General features: G+C 34.8%; 1 protein-coding gene across 3 annotated transcripts in view; it reads right to left on the bottom strand.

Moving 5' to 3' along the window:
• The window catches only part of LRRTM4 (leucine rich repeat transmembrane neuronal 4), an 848,801-nt gene that overhangs the window by 447,094 nt on the left and 375,739 nt on the right, over positions 1-25,968 (bottom strand). Inside the window, exon 3 of one of the 3 annotated variants that reach the window (XM_067704548.1) lies at positions 3,136-3,225. The exons of the other annotated variants lie outside the window; for them this stretch is intronic. Coding sequence (XP_067560649.1) covers positions 3,136-3,225 — 90 coding nt within the window. The remainder of the gene's footprint in view (positions 1-3,135; positions 3,226-25,968) is intronic. 3 annotated transcript variants of the gene reach the window in all.

Below are 25,968 nucleotides of genomic sequence, written 5' to 3'. Positions count from 1 at the left end.
TCAAAGAGAAAAAATAGCACAAGTCATATAAAGAGATTTAGTAATTCTAAAGAGAAAATATCTGGGGAACAAAAGCGAATATATTTCAAAGCAATAGATTTGCTGGAAGGACCACTAGAAAACTGTCATTCTCAGGGAGATTTGAGAAGACTTTGAATTTATTAACTTCAGAAAGAGTAAAATTGGAAATATGTGCTCTGATATGAAAATATGATTGGAAGAATTTTAAACATGAAATAATGCAAATAATGTGCAGCAAATAAAATGTGTAGAAAACCAATATATGGCCTTGAAAAGAATGTCTAAACATATTAATTCCAGCAAGAAAGACTGGCAGCATTAATAAGAAATTATAAAGATAACAGTCAGCGAGTAAAAAGCTAAGAAAGATGCCATATTCATGGAATAGAAAATCCAAAATAAAGAGCAGAGCAATTAACAAAGAGTAGTAAAAACAAACAAAAACAGTCTTTGAACATGAGAAAGCCTTGTTGTTTTTATTTTTCCCCTCATCTATATTTTATAATGTGATATAGTACATTTGTATTAATTTCATGACAAAAGCAGTGAATGATATATAGAAGAATATTTCAAAGAATTGAAACCTTAGTTGTCATAAGAGTTTTTCTCATAAAATGTGCATGTATCCTTGGGTAAGAGAAGATAATATCCTGAGAGCATTGCTTATGCATTCTTGCAGTCTTATTACAGTGTTTCAAAGACTATCCTTCTGCCAGGAAAATTTAAGACCAAAGATTTTCAAATCCCATAATCTTTAATCTACAGTCCTCCATCTGCTTGAAGTGTGTAAACAATATTAAAAATGTAGCCTTTTAAAATCTATATTCAGACCTTCTTAGTTGATGGTATATATTTAACCTCCTGTTTCAGTTTATATTTATTTATTTATTTATTTTTAGACCCTACTTTTAGAATTAACCTTTAAGCACTACATAATTGGGCACCTTTATCCCTACAAATATAAAATCCTGTTCTCCATATTATTCTTCAACAATTAAGAATCTAAGGACTGGCAACAGAATTACAATAGTAAAGGGTTTCATGTCCAATTTTAATGAGGATATAAACACAAACTCTTAAAATACTTTGTATTTTCAACAACCCATTTCAACTCCAGCTTAAAAAGTGTTTCAGGATCAAGAGTGCTCTGCTTACATTTGCTTGTGGGAGGAGCACAGCATAGATGCTAGAGACATGCTGCCATATTCATCCTCTTTTAACCTTAGAACTGAAAAGTCAAAATAAGCTGAGATACTGAACTATAAGGACTTCTATGAAACAAAGGGCCCTGTTCCAACTCAGGGTCATTGAGAATTAGGAATGGAAGGCCCTCAAGTTTTAGAGTAGGTTAACAGCAATCAAAACTTTCTTTTACCATTGCTTTCATGTTTTCCTTTAGTTCCTTTAAAAGCCAGAGATATCTATGAGGTAGAACACAGAGATTCCAGAAAATAAAATATGTTTCACTAATATTTTGTAATTTCACCTTAAAGGACACTTTCTATTTCAGAGTAGAACCAATTCAAATTTCCAAGCATTAAATCAGTCCTAAATAACTTCCCTTATCCAGTTAAGCCACTTATTCAGACAGTATAAAAAATTAAGAATCTTTCTTCTTTCTCTCATTCTTCTCCTTTCTTGACAAAGATTACTTGAGCAATACCTTATTCCATACAGAAAAAAATAGAGAGAGGCAGTTTATCTGACAAACTAATTGAAATTAATTTAATAATAAAAGTAGTCATTAGATGACAGTATCTGATTTCATAATAATTAATAAAATTTTCAATTTAAAAAACTGTACAACTTTTCCAGAGAATAAAAAGACTACTGCTTTATTGTAAGATGGGTGAACTTAAAGGTATTATTTTCTACACATATATTTCTTTTCCACCATATCTTTAAGCACACGAAGTTCAAAGGAATGGTTTCAATGTTGTTGGTTCCTATATTTACACCTGCTGTTTATTGCCAATAAAATATGATACTTCACTATTCTCTACTCGGGGAAGACTCCTGCAAGAAGGATTTCCCATCCCAGGTGACAAGAGTCACAAGTACTGTATATCAAATCTAATGGCCCAGCTCAGACAATAAAACATATGTTCTGGGAGCACATTTAATTAGGACAGGAATTGTTAGTGTGCAAGAGAGCAGAGCAGAATTAATGGCACAGTGTTTCTCTGTGGGCTCTGAGTGGTTTGTTTTCATGTGATTAGAAAAATCTGTCACGTACATTATATCATCACCTTTTTATCCTGTTACCAGGACTCTCTTAATTTGGGTTTGCATTCTCACTCAGACAACTTTTTCTTCCCTGGCTTCAGTACTTTCCCACCTATCATTAAAGTTCTTTTTATTTTTCCCAAATTTCAACTAGTCATTCTGTTGTACTGTTGCAAACATTACTTAAAAGTTATTTGCAAGCACTGATATCTTCAGTTAAAGCTCTCCCTTAGACTCAACTGAGAATATTCAAAAAAATAAAGAGAAATTTAAAAAAAGAGCATTGATATGAATTGGATAATTTGTAAGGAGACATACACAAGAATGTGCCAAATGTGTAAATAAAATGGAAATACTAATCTACTTATGGATAGAATTGTTTTTTTTACCTTTAAAATTTTGTTTAAACATTGAGGGCTTCTAAATGGAAGATTTCCCCTAATTTATAATACATTGCACTCAATATAAATGATTTTTATTAGCCATTTTTAGAAAATGGTTAACATGCTTTGGCACCAACTCTATGGCTCCATCTCTTGGCATGCAACCACTTACTTTATAAATTTACCTTCCTTTCTAACTTGTACCTCATGAACATGTGCAATTAGCTGTTCCTTGGGTTGCTATTGATTTCAGCCTGGCAAATGCATCCTGAGAATGGCTTGGCCTTGGCAGTCTTGCGAAATGAAAATTATTTGGCATACTTTGAAACGATGGTGGAAAATGAATAGGGAAATAAATATGTGTGACTTTTATTTAAATTGCTACACTAAGAATGTGAGGAATTTAACCTCTCCACATCTTATTTTTCTTCTTTTTTTGAAAAAAACTACATATACATCTAGTTGTCAATGCCCAAAACACATACCCAGACATTAGTTAACTTACTTTTGTAAATGGTAATTCTGTTGCATTTGAATAATGGAAATGAAGTGAAAGGTCAAGTAGTTGCAGTGCTGTAACATAGGAATCAGGCACCTAGAAAGACAAACAGGTGACAGGAGAGGAGAGAAGGGTTGGTTTGGAATTAGAAAAAAGGTAAAGAAAAAGCACCTGCAATTGATGGTTCAAAACTCAAACAGTTTTGTTTGAGTATACAGTTGCAGCAATTCACAAGCTGTTGGTGAACTCACATCAAGGATTTCCTACGGTCAAAATCCAATGAGGAAACAAAGGGTAGGAAGTAAAGTGTAGCAGTCTTACAGCAGATATTCCTAATACAATCATCCCTCGGTATCCCCAGGGAACTGGCTTCAGGACAAACGCCCGCTTACCAAAATACGGAGGATATTCAAATCCCTCCCTTCGGTCCTCAGATTCCCCGGGTTTCAGCTTCTGGGGATTCAACCAACTGCAGATCATGAACATAGTATAGGATCTGCGGCTGGCTGAATCCACAGATGTGGAATCCGCCAACACGGAGGGCCGACTGTATTACCTATATACATTACACATATATTAGGAGATATATATATGAATATATATACACATAGAGTGTGTGTGTGTATGTGATTACGTAAAGACAAAGTGTAATGCCACTTGAAAATAAACATATTTCACTAGAAGAACAAGAACTTAAAATGAGTATCAGCTTCTGGATCATTCTTATAAATGCAGTCAGTCAATGGGTTGGTCTCTTGGCGATTGAAATCCCACTATGTAGCAGGTTTACAGGTTTGCAAATGCAGTGTTTTATTAGGAAGATGTTAAAATCTTCATTTTGTTATGAAACAATTCTTATTCAAAAGGAAGAAAGAAAGAAAAGAAACAAAAAGGGAGAAGATAAAAAAATAATAACAGGGAAATTTTATCCAAGTTTTCCTGGTGACATTGTGGTAGACTGGGACTTTTGTTCTGTATTTTGAAGAATAGAGAGAAATTCAAAAAGAAAGGAGAATTCAGGTACCCTATTATCCCTATTGCCTAGCCTGATAATCTATCAGAAGAATTATCTTTCCAGTTTTGCTCAGGCTTACCTAACAACTGAGCTCAGCCACATTAGTTAAGGTTCAAATTCTGTGGCAAAGTAGTTTCTCTTTTTCTGTATCCTAAATAGAAGACATCCATGAAGCAGCTAGGAAAGGTATTAATGTACAAATTAACTGGTAATAAATACAACTTTTCAACCTTGCTTAGAGAAAAAATAATAGTCCCAAAGGACCACATTGATTGTCTTCATCACGTCAATAATATATGTGAGGCTATATGGCCTCCCCGGCAAATCCAAGGAGAGAGAGCGCTATCAAGCAGGAGGGAGAGTGAGGCAGAAAATGATTGGCGTGGCTGCCTGGGAGTCCAAGTTCAGTGAGGTGTGAGACTCTGGCAGGTAAGTGCTCAGGTCTCACCAATGAGACAAGCAGCCCCTAATGAGTGCCTGTCCACAGAGTCACATTCAGAAGTTCTCACATTCTTTCTCCTTTAAAGTCTCCTAGAAACATGGTACATTAGAAACCAATCTCCTTAATGAAAATTCAAACAGGTTTTTATGCCTCCAGACAACATGTTTTTCACAGATCAGATACATTCTGTAAGTATGTATCTGCAAGAATCCACAATAGAACACACACTCTTTCTTTACATGAAGAGACTCTGTGAGCCTCTGGCTCTTCTTTAATAGACCAAGGAATCTGAAATTAATGAAAGATCTAGATGAATGCTATTCAATAAAAATACAATGGGGCAGATACATGTGAGCCACATATAAAATTTTATATTTTCCAGTAGCCACATTGAGCAATTTTTTTTTAATTAAAACCATATTTTACTTAACCTAACATATCTAAAATACTATATTTCAGTATATAATCAGTAAAAATAATTGAGATATTTAACATTTTTTTCATATTAAGTTTTTGAACTCCAGTGTGTATTTTTTCCCTTACAGCACATCTCAATTCAGACTGGCTGTATTTCAAATGTTCACTACCTTTGTGTCTAGGGACTACAGTACTTACTAATACAACTCTTGATTCTAGACTCAGAAAAACATGATGTGAAAAACATGGTGTGAAAAACATGTCAGTTTACCCTTGACAACGTCGGGGAGGGGAGCCATTAGGGGCACTGACCTCCTGCACAGTCAAAAATGTATAATTTATAGTTGGCCCTCTGTTTAGGAGGTTCCTCAGTATCTGCAGATTCAAGCAACCATGGATCATGTAGTATTGCAGTATGTATTTAATGAAAACAATCTACCTGTAAGTGGACCCATGCTGTGCAGTCCAAACTAGTATTACTCAGGTTCAACTAGACACCTATATACATACATCTTTTTATATATAATGTTTTTCTATGTGACTGAAGAAGAATATGTAAGGAAATAATATAATAGTTGCCTGTTAAAAGAACGGCTTGACTAGCTCAGGAGCAGAGGTGGCTGGATACCATTTTCATCTTTTAAATTGTATACCATATCTTTATATTATTCAAAAATAAATTAAAATCATATTTTTAAGTCAAATCAGTGTGTCATATTTTTCCTCCCACTCCACCCCTCAACTGATACATCCTCTTCTATTGCTCTTATCTTTCTTTTTAGAGTTTTTCTCCATCATTCTCTTAAAGTTACTTTTCTCTTTGTCTCACCTCCCATTTATTCAACAAGTTGAACACACTTACACACTTTAAAAAATCATATAATGGAAAGAAGATTGTAATTCCCTTAGGCATTGTAAGTACACTTAGAAACAGAAAGGTTTTGTTTTCTTATTTGACTCTAACCCAGATCAAATCATTTTGTATAAAGGCTTTGTATCCTACTCAGTATTTTCTTATATTCAGGTTGATTAGTTCAATTTTTTGAAACAGGAAGACATTTATCTCAGTAATGCTTTTCATGGAATCTTACCCAATTGGGCATCTTAAAGGGATAAGCATGTAGACAAAATGGATGTAAAATTTAACCAACATCTGGAAAATACAAAGAAAAAATAAGAAATTAGATGTAACTCAGGTTTCTCTGCTTAAATTTCTTAACTGTTGTCCTGCTTCATGCCACCTTGTTCACCTCTATTCCTTTTGTGAACTGTCAAAATTCCTAAAGGGTGTCTAATTTGGGCCTACAGCGATGCTTAACTGGTATCCTTAAGGATGTCATGTGGGGCTGCCATTTGATCCCAGCAGAGGCCAGAGAGCATGGTGTTAAGAGCACCTCCTTGCTTACTCCAGAGCCTAATTGCCCAGGTACACCACACACGTGACCTGGAATCTTGGACATACCTCCTCACTTTTTATATCTTAGTTTATTCATTCACAGAATAGAGATAGCAATTACACATCAAGGGCTTGCTGTGTGATTTAAATGAGCCAATTCATGAGAGGCACATATAATAATGAGAATAATGAGTAACTACTCAATAAGTGCCAATTATTTTTCTCCTATTCAAACTCCATCCTTCTTTTTTGATATTTACTCTAAGATTTCCCCTGTCTTCAAATTTGCACCGAGGTGGCTTCTTAATACCGTTAATGCTCACAGAGGACCACCTCCCCATTAGAAGCAATACTGAGCCTTCTGGGGAAAGAGGTACTGAAGATTAGTGCTGTACTCTGCAGTCATCAATATGCTATGACTGTGTTGTCTGAAGATGAGGGGAGAATGCCTCCCTGTCCACATTTTCTGTAACAGTTTGTCACATACTTAAAATGACGGTCACCTTGTTTCGTAAGTATATAGTCTCCAGTGAAATTAATTCTCTGAGTATTTCGTACAGCTCCTAAGTTTAAAAATCTGAGAAATACTAACTCATGTAAATTTAATACAAAAAGAAAAAATAAATTGAGCCATTTTCTCTCTCTTTAAAGGCCAAGAAAAATGTAGTTTTTAACCATGAATAAGGATGTAGAAATCACTATTTTACTGTGTCTCAAATTAAAGACCCACGTGCCTTATTTAAAAGCTGAATTTTCATTTCATGATGAGATATTTTTATATTGGTTTTCCAGGTGGAATATTTCTTTGAGCAAAAAGAACACTTTTAGGGTTAATGGGCTCTGTTCTCATTAAAACTAAAACTTACAAACACTTTTAGATATCACCTAGGGGAAAACACAACGAATGCAAACTGTCAACTCATACATATGCATTCTGAAATCTCAGTCAAACACAGTGAAGTCTTGTCAGGAAAAATAATTATTCTCTTGATTTAAAGAGTGCATTTTTTCTGTCCCTAGTGACAAAGGAAACATTTAATTATTAAAAGCTTATGGTTCACAGTTGACATCCAGTTTAATTCATCACTCCAAACATACTGTAAGATACTCTGGTTAAGAAAAAAATCTTAGAACTTTCAGAATTATTTCACAGAAGGTTAAAATAAATTGCTATATTTCTCAATATTTTTCAATTATAAACTTTCTAATTACTAAAATCTGATCAACAACAATTCACATGAAATTCAAAGGAGTTGTAAGATAGTGGAAAGTGTTCTGAATTGGCTTTATGAAGACTTGTTTCCATTCCTGGCACTCCTGTGAAAGTTGTGATATTAGCAGAGCTATGTAACTTTCTTCTCTTTTTAGATTCCATGTTAAACAACTGCAGACTCAACCTAAATATGCTTTATGATCCATCCTAGAGAAAAAAGTATTTAGAGTGTAATTTCTTTTCCCAATCAACCTTCTGTGCACTTGATCTCTCAATAATAAGAAGAATTTTACAAATTGCAATTGAACAATTAATAAATGGCTAACCTAAACAATAATGAAATATTTTTTTTAAAGTGCATTTCATAAACTCTGGGTTTTGACAATGTAATTGGTGATTGGCAAAGAAAAAAGGCTGATTATAATTCACATTGACATGAACATAGGAAAACAGGCACTTTCTTAAACTGCTGAAGCAAGTGTGTATATTAGTAAAAACTTTATGGATAGTAACTTACCAAGATGCATTAAAAGCTATAAAATTAGCCATTTAATTCAACACTCCACCTTCTAAGAATTTATACTAAGACAATAGGCACATTTACAAAGGTGGTTTATATTTATACTTAAGAATGTTTAGCATAGCTGTTCATAAGAGAAAAAATATGAAGTATGTAAACATTAAAGAATAGAAGATTAGTTATATGAATGTTGATGGGACTTGCACAGCATAATAAGAGTTAGGGACATAGGATTTGAAATCAGAGAACTGTTTCAGTTCAGGACTCTGAAATTTCACAGCAAAATTTTCTTATGAAAAATTTTTAACCACTATAAAACTCAGTTTCTGACCCTTTAAAATGTGTATAATCATGGTATCAGATTGTTATCAGAAAATTTTTGTGAGAACTAAATAAGATATGATTTGTATTGCACCTTGCACTCTTAACTCTCAGTTTTAATGTAAATCTACATGATGGGCACTCCTAGGCATCCATTAGCAATGATGGTGCAAAGCTAGGTCAACTGACATGGGAGGTACTTCTTAATTAATTGCTGAATTTAAAAACAGCTAAAAGTTACATAGCAGCAGAGCAACGTTAACGTAAAATCTTAATTTAGTTATAAAATAGGGAAGGAGAATGAAACATCTGCATATAAATTCTTTATATATTCTAGCTTTCTATGATTTCACAAATTATTGTTTAATTTTTAGAAAAAAATTTACTCTTTGCTAAGTTGTATGCAAGCCTAAAGTTGAGTCAAAATCTGACATTCATGTGACTTAAAAAAATAGAATTTTTAATTATACTTAATTACAATGAAGTAACTAAAAGATAAGGTATATATTTTCTAATACCAATTGTATTTATGTAGTTTAAGAAATAACCAGGGATAGAATCAAACAAATAATTTTTCTTTTTTTAGATTTTTGGACAACATGGGGATTGTGATAAATCAAAATGATTCCAAATTTGGCTATAAACACATGAAAATTTTAAATACTGTTAAATATGTCTTTTAATACATAACTGATCTGGTGAAGAGAGGCAGGTGTCATAAATGAAGAAAGAATGGAAAGGAAGTACAGAAGTGGGATCTGAAACCAACATATAGTATTTGCACATAGGCCCTGTGGACTGTGTTCGATGATGTCCGCATTGAAGGTATCTCCATGTGCCAGATGATGGGGCTGAAATTGAGCCCCTGTGTAGAGAAGAAAGTTTTGAAAGGCTGATTCATCTTTGAAGAGAGGACTAGAAAAAAATTCCTTTCTTTACTCATAGGAAGCTTAGCTTCTAAAGAAATAGAACCCCAGAGTCCCTCTGAGTACACAGAGGACTCCCTGAAGAGTGTGGGGGGAGTTTAAAGGAGGAGAGCTGTAAATAGTACTTCAATGAACATTAGGATGCATATACCTTTTTGAATTATGGTTTTCTCCAGATATATGCCCAGGAGTAGGATTGCAGGATCATATGGTGGCTCTATTTTTAGTTTTATAAGGAACCTCCATACTGTTCTCAATAGGGTCTATACCAACTGGAAGCAACCTAAATGTCCATCAACAGATGAATGGTTAAAGAAAATATAGTACAAAAAAAAGAGAGAAAATATTAGTACACTTATGAAAAGGAATATTACTCAGCCATAAAAAAGAATGAAATAATGCCATTTGCAGCAACATGGATGGACATAGAGATTATCATACTAAGTGAAGTAAGTCAGACAGAGAAAGACAAACATCATATGACATCACTTATATGTGAAATCTACAGAAAAAAAAGATACAAAAGAACTTATATACAAAATAGAAATAGATCCACAGACATAGAAAATTCTGGTTACCAAAGGGAAAGGGGGGAATTAGGAGTTTAGGATTAACATATACAAAGTAAAAATATACTATCTATATAAAATAGATAACCAACAAGAACCTACTGTATAGCACAGGGAACTATATCAATATTTTGTAATAAGGGAAAATAATCTGAAAAAAATAGATATATATGTATGTAAAACTGAATCACTTTGTGTTCACCTGAAACTAACACAACATTGTAAATCAAATAATATTCAAATTAAAAAAAATAAAAGTGGTTAAAAAGGTAAATTTAATTTTATGTATATTTTATAATATAACAATAAACATGTTTTAAAGGTAAAAATATAAAAATAAAATAAAGGAGAGCCTGAAACAAGATGGTGGAGTACAAGGACATGCTCTCACTCCCTCTTGCGAGAACACCAGAATCACAAATAGCTGCTGGACAATCATCAACAGGAAAACACTGGAACTCACCAAAAAAGATACCCCACATCCAAACACAAAGGAGAAGCCACAAGATGGTAGGAGGAGCGCAATCACAGTAAAATCAAACCCCATAACTGCTGGGTGGGTGACTCACAGACTGGAAAACATTTATACCAAAGAAGTCCACCCACTGGAGTGAAGGTTCTGAGCCCCACGTCAGGCTTCCCAACCTGGGGGTCCAACAACAGGAGTACACATTCCTAGAGAATCAGACATTGAAGGCTAGTGGGATTTGATTGCAGGACTGGGGGAAACAGGGACTCCACACTTGGAGGGCATACACAAAGTAGTGTGTGCATTGGGACCCATGGGAAGGGGCAGTGACAACAGAGGAGACTGAACCAGACCTATCTGCTAGTGTTGGAGGGCCTCCTACCATGCGGACAAGGACACTGGCAGCAGAAGTTCTGAGTAGTACTCCTTGGCATGAGCCTTCCCAGAGTCTGCAATTAACCCCACCAAGGAGCCTAGGTAGGCTCCAGTGTTGGGTTGCCTCAGGCCAAACCACCAATAGGGAGGGTACCCAGCCCCACCCATCAATCTAACAGATTAAAGTTTTACTGAGCTCTGCCCACCAGAGCAACAGTCAGCTCTACCCACCACCAGTACCTCCCATCAGGAAACTTGCACAAGCCTCTGAGATAACCTCATCCACTAGAGGGCAGACAGCTGAAGGAAGAAGAACAACAATCCTGCAGCCTGTGGGGGGAAAAAAAAAAAAGAAAAAACATTTGCAGAAAGATAGACAAGATGAAAAGGCAGAGGGCTATGTACCAGATGACAGAACTAGATAAAACCCCAGAAAAACAACTAAATGAAGTGGAGACAGGTGACCATCCAGAAAAAGAATTCCGAATAATGATAGTGAAGATGATCCAGGACCTTGGAAAAAGAATGGAAGCAAAGATTGAGAAGATGCAAGAAATGTTTAACAAAGACCTAGAAGATTAAAGAACAAACAGAGATGAACAATACAATAACTGAAATGAAAATTACACTAGAAGGAATCAATAGCAGAATAAATAAGACAGAAGAATGGATAGGTGACCTGGAAGACAAAATGGTGAAATTCACTGCTGTGGAAAAGAATAAAGAAAAAATAATGAAAAGGAATGAAGACAGCCTAAGAGACTCTGGGGCAATATTAAATGCAACAACATTTGCATTATAGGAGTGCCAGAGGGAGAAGAGAGAGAGAAAGGGCCCGAGAAAATATTTGAAAAGATTATAGGCGAAAACTTCCCTAACATGGGAAAGGAATAGCCACCCAAGTCCACAAAGTGCAGAGCTCCCATACAGGATAAATCTAAGGAGAAACACGCCGAGACACATAGTAATCAAATTGGAAAAAAATCAAAGCCAAAGAAAAATTATTGAAAGCAGCAAGGGAAAAATGACAAATAATGTAAAAGGGAACTCCCATAAGGTTAACAGCTGATTTCTCAGCAGAAACTCTACAAGCCAGAAGGGAGTAGCATGATATACTTAAAGTGATGAAAGGGAAGAACCTACAACCAAGATTACTCTACCTGACAAGGATGATATTCAGATTCGATGGAGAAATCAAAGCTTTACAGACAAACAAAAGCTAAGAGAATTCAGCACGACAAAACCAGCTCTACAACAAATGCTACAGGAACTTCTCTAAGTGGGAAACACAAGAGAAAAAAAAGAGCTACAAACACAAACCCAATGGGGTTTCCTTGGTGGTACAGTGGTTGAGAGTCTGCCTGCCGATGCAGGGGACGCGGGTTCGTGCCCTAGTCCGGGAGGATCCCACATGCCGCGGAGCGGCTGGGCCCGTGAGCCATGGCCGCTGGGCCTGCACGTCTGGAGCCTGTGCTCCGCAACGGGAGAGGCCACAACAGTGAAAGACCTGCGTACTGCAAAAAAAAAAAAAAAAAAAAAAAACCCAAAACAATTAAGAAAATGGTCAGAGGAACATACATATTTATAATTACCTTAAACGTGAAAGGATTAAATGCTCCAACCAAAAGACACAGGCTTCCTGAATGGATACAAAAGCAAGACCCTTATATATGCTGTCTACAAGAGACCCACTTCAGACCTAGGCACAAATACAGACTGAAAGTGAGGGGATGGATAAGATATTCCATGGAAATGGAAATCAAAAGAAAGCTGGAGTAGCAATACTCATATCAGGTAAAACAGACTTTAAAATAAAGAATGTTACAAGAGACCAGAAAGGACACTACATAATGATCCAGGGATCAATCCAAGAAGATATAACAATTATAAATACATATGGGCCCAACATAGGATCACCTCAATACTAAGGCAACGGCTAACAGCTCTAAAAGAGGAAATCAACAGTAACATAATGTTAGTGCGGGACTTTAACACGTCACTTATACCAATGGACAGATAATCCAAAGTGAAAATAAATATGGAAACAGAAGCTTTAAATGACACAGTAGACCAGACGGATTTTACGGATATTTATAGGACATTCCATACAAAAACAGCAGATTACACTTTCTTCTCAAGTGTGCATGGAACATTCTCCAGGATAGATCACATCTTGGGTCACAAATAAAGCATCAGTAAATTTAAGAAAATTGAAATCATATCAAGCATCTTTTCTGACCACAACACTATGAGATTGGAAATTAATTACAGGGGGGAAAATACGTAAAAAACACAAACACATGGAAGCTAAACAATATGTTATGAAATAACCAAGAGATCACTGAGGAAATCAAAGATGAAATCAAAAAATACTTAGAGACAAATGACAATGAAAACACAATGATCAAAAACCTATGGGATGCAGCAAACACAGTTCTAAGAGGGAAGTTTATAGCTATACAAGCCTACCTCAAGAAACAAGAAACATTTCAAGTAAACAATCTAAGCTTACACCTAAAGGAACTAGAGAAAGAAGGACAAACAAACCCAAAGTTAGCAGAAGGAAAGAAATCATAAAGATCAGAGCAGAAATAAATGAAATAGAAACAAAGAAAACAATAGCAAAGGTCAATAAAACTAAAAGCTGGTTCTTTGAGAAGATAAACAAAATTGATAAACCATTAGCCAGACACATCAAGAAAAAGAGGGAGAGAACTCAAATCAATACAATTAGAAATTAAAAAGGAGAAGTTACAACAGACACCGAAGAAATACAAAACATCCTAAGAGATTACTACAAGCAACTCTATGCCAATAAAATGGACAACCTGGAAGAAATGGACAAATTCTTAGAATGGTATAACCTACCAAGACTGAACCAGGAAGAAAGAGAAAATATGAACAGACAAATCACAAGTAATGAAATTGAAACTCTGATTAAAAATCTTCTAACAAACAAAAGTCCAGGACCAGGTGGCTTCACAAATGAATTCTATCAAACATTTAGAGAAGAGCTAACACCCATCCTTCTCAAACTCTTCCAAAAAATTTGCAGAGGAAGGAACACTCCCAAACTCATTCTTTGGGGCCACCTTCACCCTGATACCAAAATGAAACAAAGATACGGCAAAAAAAAGAAAATTACAGGCCAATATCAGTGATGAATATAGATGCAAAAATCCTCAAGAAAATACTAACAAACAGAATCCAACAACAAATTAAAAGGACCATACACCATGATCAAGTGGGATTTATCCAAGGGATGCAAGGATTCTTCAATATACACAAATCAATCAATGTGATACACCATATTAACAAATTGACAAATAAAAACCATATGATCATCTCAATAGATGCAGAAAAATCTTTTGACAAAATTTAACACCCATTTATTATAAAAACTCTCCAGAAAGTGGGCATAGAGGGGACCTACCTCAACATAATTCAGGGCATATACAAAAAACCCACAGCAAACATCATTCTCAATGGTGAAAAACTGAAAGCATTTCCTCTAAGATAAGGAACGAGACAGGATGTCCATTCTCACCACTATTATTCAACATAGTTTTGCAAGTCTTAGCCACGGCAATCAGAGAAGAAAAAGAAATAAAAAGGAATACAAATTGGAAAAGAAGGAAGAAGAAGAAGAAATAAAACTGTCACTGTTTGCTGATGACATGATACTATACATAGAGAATCCTAAAAATGCCACCAGAAAACTACTAGAGCTAATCAATGAATTTGGTAAAGTTGCAGGATACAAAATTAATGCACAGAAATCTCTTGCATTCCTATACACTAATGATGAAAAATCTGAAAGAGAAATTATGGAAACACTTCCATTTACCATTGCAACAAAAAGAATAAAATACCTAGGAATGAACCTACCTAGGGAGACAAAAGACCTGTATGCAGAAAACTATAAGACACTGATGAAAGAAATTAAAAATGATACCAACCCATGGAGAGATATACCATGTTCTTGGATTAGAAGAATCAATATTCTGAAAATGACTATACTACTCAAAGCAATCTACAGATTCAATGCAGCCCCTATCAAATTACCAATGACATTTTTTACAGAACTAGAACAAATCATCTTAAAATTTGTATAGAGAAGCAAAAGACCCCAAATAGCCAAAACAGTCTTTAGGGAAAGAAACGGAGCTGGAGGAATCAGACTCCCTGACTTCAGACTATACTACAAAGCTACAGTAATCAGGACAATATGATACTGGCACAAAAACAGAAACATAGATCAATGGAACAAGATAAAAAGTCGAGAGATAAACCCACGCACCTATGGTCAACTAGTCTATGACAAAGGAAGCAAAGATATACAAAGGAGAAAAGACAGTCTCTTCAATAAGTGGTGCTGGGAAAACTGGACATCTACATGTAAAAGAATGAAATTAGAACACTCCCTAACACCATATACAAAAGTAAACTCAAAATGGATTCAAGACCTAAATGTAAGACTGGACACTATAAAACTCTTAGAGGAAAACATAGGAAGAACACTCTTTTACATAAATCACAGAAAGATCTTTTTTGATCTACCTCCTAGAATATTGGAAATAAAAACAAAAATAAACAAATGAGACCTAATGAAACTTCAAAGCTTTTGCACAGCAGAGGAAATGATAAACAAGACAAAAAGACAACCCGCAGAATGGGAGAAAATATTTGCAAATGAATCAATGGACAAAGGATTAACCTGCAAAATATATAAACAGCTCATGCAACTCAATATTAAAGAAACAAACCACCCAATCCAAAAATGGGCAGAAGACCTAAATAGACATTTCTCTAAAGAAGACATACAGATGGACAAGAAGCACATGAAAAACTGCTCAACATCACTAATTATTAGAAAAATGCAACTCAAAACTACAATGAGGTATCACCTCACACCAGTTGGAATGGGCATCACCCGAATATCTACAAACAACAAATGCTGGAGAGGATGTGGAGAAAAGGAACCCTGTTGTGCTCTTTGTGGGAATGTAAATTGATAAAGCCACTATGGAGAACAGTATGGAGGTTCCTTTAAAAACGAAAAATAGAATTACCATATGATCCAGCAATCCCACTACTGGGCTTACACACAGAGAAACCATAATTCAAAAAGACACATGCACCCCAATGTTCATTGCAACACTATTTACAATAGCCTGGTCATGGAAGCAACCTAAATACCCATTGACAGACGAATTGATAAAGATGATGTGGTACATATATACAATGGAATATTACATAGCCATAAAAAGGAACGAAATTGAGTCATTTGTTGAGACGTGGATGGATCTAGAGACTGTCATACAGAGTGAAGTAGGTCAGAAAGAGATAAACAAATATCATATGTAAATGCATGTATGCAGAACCTAGAAAAATGGTACAGATGAACTGGTTTGCAGAGTAGAAGTTGAGAGACAGATGTAGAGAACAAATATACGGACACCAAGGGGGGATAACCGTGGTGGGGTGGGGATAGTGGTGTGCTGAATTGAGCGATTGGGATTGACATGTATACACTTATGTGTATAAAATTGATGACTAATAAGAACCTGCAGTATAAAAAAACAACAAATACTAAGCTTTCTTTGGGTTATTTATATGGAAATATGTTAATATAAATGTTTCAGACATTACATGAAATATCTAAAAATCTTATATGTTATGGTATAATTTTATAAGTCATAATTCTAGTTATTACTTTAAAATATGTATCTCAGAAATAACTAAATTTCCTTGTCAACTGCATTATTATGAACTTTCATCAAAACATTAACGGTAGTCATTTTTAAGTCTTTTGTCATTTACAGACAGTTCTGGGTGTACTCTGATGCTTTTGTAAAAATGTTCCTATAAAAGGGTTTCATCTTCAAGGAATTCATGGAAAAGACTCTGACAAGTACAGGTTTCTGGTAACTGAGTATACTGCTTAACTGAATGGATAAGCATTTTCAGAACTCTAATGGAAAACTGATGAATTTATAAAGTGCTAACAAAGATCAAGATAAAAAAAATTAATTACATGGGGCTGAGTGAACAGATGAGGATGATTAAAATTGTTGTGAATTTCTGTTTGTATAAAAAAAATAAAGGAATCCCACAAGGACTCAGAGGCAAAAAATATGGAAATCAATTTTCACTGCAAAGTAAAGGAGCTGTTACAGTGGAAAATTACTGGACTGAATGTCAATATTATGCCATAGTATGAGTGTGTTTCGTATTTGGTAATTGCAATCATTGTTACTTTTTCTGTGGTCATCCATTTACAATGCTTGGTGTCAGTTTATTTATCTCTTGTAAAAATAAAATACCGTGTGTGTATGTGTGAAGAAAAAAACCAAAAAAACCCCAAAACAACCCTATCCACAAGTGGGCAGAAGGCCTAAATAGACATTTCTCCAAAGAAGACATACAGATGGACAAGAACCACATGAAAATCTGCCCAACACCACTAATTATTAGCGAAATGCAAATCAAAACGACAATGAGGTATCACCTCACACCAGTTGGAATGGGCATCACCCGAATATCTACAAACAACAAATGCTGGAGAGGGTGTGGAGAAAAGGGAACCCTCTTGCACTGTTGGTGGGAATGTAAGTTGATAAATCCACTATGGAGAACAGTATGGAGGTTCCTTAAAAAACTGAAAATAGGGGCTTCCCTGGTGGCGCAGTGGTTGAGAGTCTGCCTGCCAGTCCAGGGGACACGGGTTTGTGCCCCGGTCTGGGAAGATCCCACATGCCACAGAGTGGCTGGGCCCATGAGCCATGACCACTGAGCCTGTGTGTCTGGAGCCTGTGCTCTGCAATGGGAGAGGCCACAACAGTGAGAGGCCCGCGTACCACAAAAAAAAAAAAAAAAAGAAAGTAGTTAGCTAAAAAACGTAAGACAAATTATTATAATTGCTTATCAGAGTAGCTCTTGTCTTAGATCCCAAAGTATAAGAAATTAGTATCTGAAACCCTGTCAGAAATGCTGTAAGAATACAGGAGAGTTTTCTGAGAATCTTGTAGGACTGTTATAGTCTCTTGCATAGAACAGAAATTACAACTTTAACAGCACCAGACAGAAATGTCAGTACACTGATACACTGATTCTGCCTGATTCTGAGCCCCTGTACATTCATCTACTAAGATATTCTATCTCTTAAAAATAGAGATAGAATGGCCAATGAGACACTGGTTGGCCTGCCTAATTATTGCATTATTAATATGTTACAAATTATAGCTTTAAATCCTGGCTCTTCAAGTAGTTAGTTGTGTGACTTGTATTAGTAGTTTAACCTCAATTTGTTTCAATTTCCCCCAAAATAAAATGGAGATTTAGTTCTTCCTATTTCATGGACTTGTAGAGAAATTCATGTAAAACACTCATTCTGATGCAGGTGATAGATGGGCCCCCAAGGCAAAGTGTTTGCATTCGTTTCTTGTGGACAGATACTCCAACATGGGAATAACAGGACAATTGAGAGAGGATTCTGGGCCCTGCCCAGATAGAAGATAAAAGACCACATACTCATTCTCTAAGTCAGGAGACCTCCCCAACTACACATGAGCAGAAAGCCTCCTTGGAAGTCAAAAGGGGAGTGATGCCGAGTGGCCAAACCAACCTATAGGCCTCTGCGGTAGAATCCATCTTGGCTAAGAAATGCATGTGCACACATGGGAAAATCCTGAGATACACCAAATATGGACTCTGAACAAAGCAAATCAAAATGCCCCATATTTAAACTGTCACAAGGGCACAAGTCTCTCTGAGCCCTCCTGTGTGTCTATCCACATGTACTGTACTCTTTTTTTCTCTTAATAAATACTTTACTTGTTTCACTACTTTCCATCTTTGTGGAAATTCTTTTTCTGCAAGCCATAGGGCCAGGGCCTTGTCACTGACCACTGGTTTAGTGGCTAAGATTTGGTACTCTCACCATCACAACCCAGCCTCAATCACTGGCCAGGAACCGAAAGTTTGCTTCAAGCCACTGCAGGCCGAGGCCCCCTGGGATCAATTCCAATAAAACATAATTTTAATTATTTTTTTCTCCAAAAAGTTTGTGAAAATCATGAAAACATTTTTTTAGTGTCATGATGTTGAATGTCAGTTTCACTTCAATTTGTATTTGGAAGAAAATTCTGATTGTCTCATTATGCTACTGTACTGTAAATTGATGATATCCATTTGTCATAACAGCTATGCCAAAAAAATATCACACAAACCATTTAAAAAAATAGTGAATCTGAGGATTATGGAACACTCTGTTTCAATCTTTGAAGATGTAATGTACATATTCTCAGAATCAGGCAAGAATAATAAACACTGAATTAATGCGAAGTTTCAGTGCACTTTCATTTCCTATATAAATTCTACCCTCTATAGTTTATGTTTAACCCTTTTATGTTAAAGCTCTCTAATCTTTTATCTTTAAAAGAATTAAAAAATAAACAGGCATGAGAAGTGGAAACTATGGTTTGAACCCATGGATTAATCTGTTCATTCCTAATCCCAAATGATTTTACAAAAGAAATATAGTAATAAGTAGAAATTGTTTCTAGCAGGATGGAATAAGGCAGACAGATGTTTTTAAAAATATCTGTAAATTACACTGCAGGTTAGACTGAGTTGAGGGCAGGACCTGTGATTTACTGCTTGAAAGAAAAATCTCACATGGGTATACTGGGAAGGGTGTCCAAAAGACCCATGGACAAACTTAACTTAGACTAGCAATTTGTGGCTGGTGGTGAAACAGATGCAGAAAGGGAAATGGAGTAGCTAAACAAATTACTAAAGACTTAAAGAAGTGGCCAAACACCCCAGGCAACACAGATCATTATCATCCCAGTGTCAAAGATTTGCATTCAACTGAATGGCTTATGGTAAAAAAAATAAATAACAATGGCTTAAAATAGATTCAAGAGAAGGGCAATGGTGCCAGTCAGGACAGAATTAACTACCATTCTGCTGACACCCAAAAAAGAAATACAAAATTTTAGATACAAAAGTAAAACTTCTCATAAAAGTAGCAAACAACAATAAATTACCCAGGCATACATTTTTCAAAAAATGAGCCATAGTAGGAATGCTATTTAAATATTCCCAAATAAAATAGAATAAGAACAGATGAACAGTCAGCTAACACTGTTAAATAAGATGTTAATTCTTTCTATGTTAACTAATAAATTTAATGTGATACAAACAAAAAAAAAGCAACAGTTTTTTTTGTGGGGGAGGGAGTGGCAATTTAATAAGATTATTTCAAAGTACACATGGAAAGATTAAACAAAGGATATCTAGCAAAGATTAGAAAAATTAAAATAGGGGGCACCAGCCTTCCTACAAAATACAATGAAAAATCTCAACAATTAAATTGTAGTACCAGTACAGAAAGAGACAGAAACACCTATTAATAAACATCAACAAACAAGAAAAATCACAATGTTTATAAAAGAAAATTTGATATCAAATTATAACAAAATGTGATATAAAGAAATGATTTTGCATAATAAAACCAGTCATATTCATATTTAATATTTTAATAATTACCGGTAACATGGCTATAAAACACAATCAATGGAAGCACACTGAAGTGAAAGAAATGTTTTGTTTCAAGAGGCATTATCATCTAGAGCTAAAATCTATGGTTTCTCACCATCACTATGTGATACTTAAATGGTTGGAGAAGTGTAAAAATATGCCAGAAGTTTTCATTTTATATCAAAAAAGTAAATAATTCAATTACTTATAATTTCAGCAGAAATAATTAAGTTCAGCATTTTGATTTTATTATAACATAACAAATATTCTAATGATCTTAGGATATATATCTTCCAAATCACCAGAGGGGACAAAAAAAGAGAGAAAACAAAAATCTTTAACTCCAAAATTCTGATAGTGGTCCAGTATTAGAAATGTGATAATAAAAATGCATCACTTTAAAAGATTTATGGTGAAAGAATATATAATCTGGGATGATGCCCCTAAAAAGCATCTGATAAGTTTCAACGTATGCTGATGGTTTTTAACTAAATACAACACTTTTACTAAATAGAAATTGAAGGATAAGTTAATACCATGATAAAGATTGATTATCTATCACAAAGAAAAGCTAAAATCCTACATAATGGAGGCTTTCTCATTAAAATCAATGAGAGAAAAAAATATCTGACTTATCCCCTGTTATGAAAGTACTAGCCAAGGTAAATGAATAAAAAATGCTTTAAAAAAAAGTTATAAAATTGGAATAAAAAGTTAAAGCAATGACAAGCTATCTTGAAACCACAGAAGAAACAATTGCAAAAAGATTTGAATTGTCCCAAGTGTCGTATGAGCAACCAAAATTACATATGGCTACATAAAGATTGTAGAATTAATGTTATTTTCCTTTTCTCCATTTGTGCATTAAATTTTTCTTCCATCAAAAAGTATTTTGTTAATAATTTTAATGAAAATTATGAAAATATATTAAAATAAACTACATATCTAAATAAAAAATTAGAGTCACTTTCATAGCACAAAGACTAATAAAGCACTACAATTTTATTAATGCCTAAAGATTTTAGTATTCTCCTTGAATGTTTACAAGTATTATTAATACATTGTACCTCATTCCTCTTAATTCACTCATGAAAAACAGTCTACTTTTCCTTGGAGCTAGAAAATCATGATCCATAATTCTTCAATGTGAGTGAGTTTATTAGAAATTTACCTTATTCAAACTCATCTTATTTATATCCTCTTTCACACACACACAAAACTAAGCAAACTTTACATGCATTACTTTAAAAAATATTCACGTCTTTTCAAAATATGAATTATTAACTCCTTTTTTAAAAATGGGAAAACACAGCCATGAAAAGAATAATGCTGACCTGCCCTAGGATTCATAGGGAAGGAAGTGGCAGCACTGAGACTCATGCCCATTATTTACCTCTCACAAAGTCTCCACAGAGAGAATTGAAAACTCATGAGGGATTTCACATAAAAATTATATTTTGGTGAAAATATCTTTGAACAATTGATTTATAATCAGCTGATGTCTAGCTATATTTAAAAAAATAAACACTACAAGGAAAGCTGAATTATTGTTCCTGTCCTGCCTCCCAAATATTACTGGTATAGCTAGGCAATACCAACAGTAATGCTCAGACTATTAGAATTACATATAAAACTTTTCCCAATAAAGTTTCCTTTAAAAGTCTGTCCTTGGAATGGTTCCAGGTGGAGTTCCACTTCTTTCCAGTTCCCTCTTATTCCAGCCATAAATAAAACAAGCACATGTGGGAGATATTGATTTCTATGTAAATTTTAAATTTGTATCTCCCTATGTAAAAGTCGTAATCATTATTTCCATCAAGAGATGTATTCTAATATTTGCTTCCTTGCTAATAAAATTGAAAACCGGAAAGGTATTATGTGACTTTACATCTTACATCAATGTATTTGGGAAATAAGATAACATTGATATGGGGTGATATTCACTCCTTGTGTCCTTTATTTTTCATATGGAGGAATTACTAACCTGAGCCTCACATTTGATTCATTAAAAAAAAAACACACAACTCTTTGGTGGTGGTTTCTATATACTGCACACTGTACAGCCAGGAATGAAATCCATGGACCTAAACTAACACTTCTGGCCTTTACCTTCCCACTCCCCACTCATCAATCATTCTCACCCATGGGAAGAAGAATAAACTTTATATTTAATAATCTTTGGAGAAGGAATTGAGCATGCCTGACTTAGCGACAGCTTTCTTAGAAGCCAACATATGCTCAGATCCACATGTTCTAGTCTGTTCTCTGTCTTGTGATAAGGGGGCCACTCCTGATGGGAAAATCTATCCTTTCCCAGTGTGATGAGATGAATTATTAGCATGCTCATTTGTCCACAGATCTAAAGTAATTTTCACAACAGCTGTATCAGTGATAAAGGTCATATCTTGATCCATCAGGTTCATGCCTTTATTACTCTATTGGATCTGGAAATGGATGAACAGAGGGGCTGTTATTTATATACTACCCCCTTCCTGCACAACTTTTAGAGTATAATTTCCATTTTACTTTACATTCACAAATGAGAGCTAAGTGATCAAAGTCCCACAAGTGTGTGAATGCATGTTTGGGGTGATCATGAGTGTTAGGGTTGCTGGTAGAGGTGGAGAAATCAAGCTAAAGTACAAACAAGAAACAGACTTTAAATTACACACTGAGAGCTTCCCTGGTGGCGCAGTAGTTGAGAGTCCGCCTGCCGATGCAGGGGACATGGGTTCGTGCCCTGGTCTGGGAAGATCCCATGTGCCACGGAGCAGCTGGGCCCGTGAGCCTTGGACGCTGGGCCTGCGCATCAGGAGCCTGTGCTCCGCAACGGGAGAGGTCACAACAGTGAGAGGCCCGCGTACCACAAAAAAAAAAAAAAATAAAAAAAAATTACACACTGAGATTGTTTCTCATTCAAGATTAAGTAGGTAGGTGTCCCAAAGTCACATACATCTTTTAAAATTAACCTTCACCCAAAGAGTTAGGTAGAGCAGGTGTTTGTCAGTTAGGACCATGGAAATTGAAGTCAAACACACCTAGTTTTAATTCCTGCTCAGCCATTTACAAGTGGCGTGAGTTAAAGCAAGTTACTGAACCTCTCCAGACTTTAGCTGGCTAAAATGAGAACTCACCTTATGAGCTTTGTATGAGGATTATGTGAGACAATGCTTGTAAAACATTCAACACAGTGTTTGGCATATAGTAATCAATAGATATTAGTTATTATTATCGTTACTTTGTAATGAAGACCTGACACCTAGAGAAAAAATAGGTAATGTGCTTACTATCACAAGGCTGCAAAGTGACAGAAGGAAGAAATATTAATTGGTTTTAATATTCTTCAACATCACACCTACCTTCATTCCCATGAACTTCAGTCTGATTAGTTCCCAGGAATTCAGATTGAGATTTGGTGCCTTGCATTCTTCATATATTCTTTTCTGATATTTATCAGTTCTAATGTTATGAGATGTTATCTCTTACATGAAGCTCTCCAAGGTCATCAGAAGGTGCTTACTCTTTCATTAACAAATATAGCTTGCATTCCTCATGTGGTACTAATCAGAGATTTCCTTGGGTTGAAATAAATTGTGAATATCTTTTAGTTACCTTGCTGGATTTTATGCCCCTGGGTAGCAGTCTTATTTCTTTGTTTAGTATATTACTTTATATAGAATGAACACTTAGTAAGTGTGGCCAAATAAAAAATAAATCAGAGAACCTGCCAATATTCACTTAGAAAGCACTGTATTTCTCAAAAACTTGAAATAATGAGATTGTAGAAACAACGACAAAGTTAAATTCAATTAAAATGCTATAGGTCTCCTATAAAAAGGAAATAATTCTCTAGGATGAAAATTAATCGGCAAGAAATAACTTTAAACCCAAGAGGTGCTTCTGTTATAGCCAGGTATCATTTATACAATCCCTCCGACTGTTTTATAGAGATTTATATGGGGCAATTAATGCTCAATATTCAGCTATGAGTCAAGGAAAACTTTTTCCCACGCTGTTGCTAACTCCCACAACAACACCCCAAGGGCTACTGATAAGTTTTGGAGCCATAATAAGAGCTATTTTAAAAATGTATTACATTGTGAAGATTGAAAATAGAATAATATATAGACCTATTGACAAGGGCTGATAGATTTGACTTTAAAAAGCTATTATATTCCTTCCTCCCTATGCAGCTTCCTAAATAATATCAAACCAGTACTAACACACATTTAATATAACCTTTAGTCTAGCCTTTTTTGATCCAAACTTATGGTTAGATTGATAATATATAAAGTTAATTCACATTGAGAATGACATAATTATAAATAATAAGATAGTTTCATGAATTAAATGCATAAGTTAATGCATTAAACATTTAATGCTAGAGTTAGCATTACATTAAATTTTAGGTTTAGAGAAGATACTTGATTCATACTTCTTGCAAGGAAGAAATTAATCTCAGGCTTTAGATGATATTTTTATCTTTATCTTTTTTCTATTTTCTAAACTAAGATCTACATTTGATACTATAACTCTACATAGAGGATGGTTAATTATTAGCATTTTATTTTCATAGACTACATCCTGTTCTCCTGTATAGAGATAGGACTAGTGTAAGGTAACTGAAGCACTCATCCCCCATACAAAATTTCAGGAAAAGCAAAAAGCACAGTGATTAAGATAAATACTATGTTTATACAATATTAAAAAAATCAGATCAGCAAACCGTGGTCCATAAAATGGCTGCCTGTTTTGCTAGTGAAGTTTTATTAGAAGTATCAACAATAGGTAAGTATATATTCAGTGTCACGGGGATTTAGGCAAAGAATCTTGCTGATACTGATTAAATTACATCATAATAGAAGTCAACACTTAATACAATAGGTTGATCTGCTGAGTGGTATTTGAGGAATATAGAGTGAAGCAGGTTTTTTTTTTTCTGAAAATAGTAGAAAAAGAATAGTGAGTATTACAGAGATTATAGATTTGGAATACCTTTCTCTTCATCCAATGAACAAAATGTGACAATTACTGCACTCCCATTTGGACAAATTCTTTTAATTTCTTTTAGACTACTTTAACTGTACTTAATTCTGTGGATTTCTTTAGATCCATATTCAAGGACTGAGCCCAAGAAGAAGGCAAGAGATGTATAAACCCTTCTAATTTGCTGAAAAACTAAAAGTGGTCTTAGAAACACACGTATACTCAAAGCGTACCAGTAGCTGTAAATGGTGGTATTTTTATCTGAACCACAGAACCAAAGTCATATAAGGAGGTAACATGTAAATTATTTTAACATGTAAATTATTTATCTCAATAAATAATCATTTATTAATGATGACTACACCAAGGGGTTTATTAAATAAATCCAGATAATTTGGTTTAGGAATTACCATTCATATTTTATATTATTAAAAATACTGAAACCAGAAGTAAATTAATTACTGGTGGACAACAATTTGAACAGACTTTTCACTAAAAAGTACATGGTCTTTCTACCAAAACGCATTGCTGAAAATAACTTTAGAAGTTATTTAACCCAAATTTTTTTTTTTTTACTATGAAGAAAGGGATTCTTGTCCTGATTAAAAGCAGAATGAGGACTCTGACTCCCCAGGACAGGTCTT

The sequence above is a fragment of the Pseudorca crassidens genome, chromosome 14, assembly GCF_039906515.1.
Source record: "Pseudorca crassidens isolate mPseCra1 chromosome 14, mPseCra1.hap1, whole genome shotgun sequence".
In the NCBI taxonomy this organism is placed as follows: domain Eukaryota; kingdom Metazoa; phylum Chordata; class Mammalia; order Artiodactyla; family Delphinidae; genus Pseudorca; species Pseudorca crassidens.
This window is presented reverse-complemented; position numbering and strand designations above follow the sequence as displayed.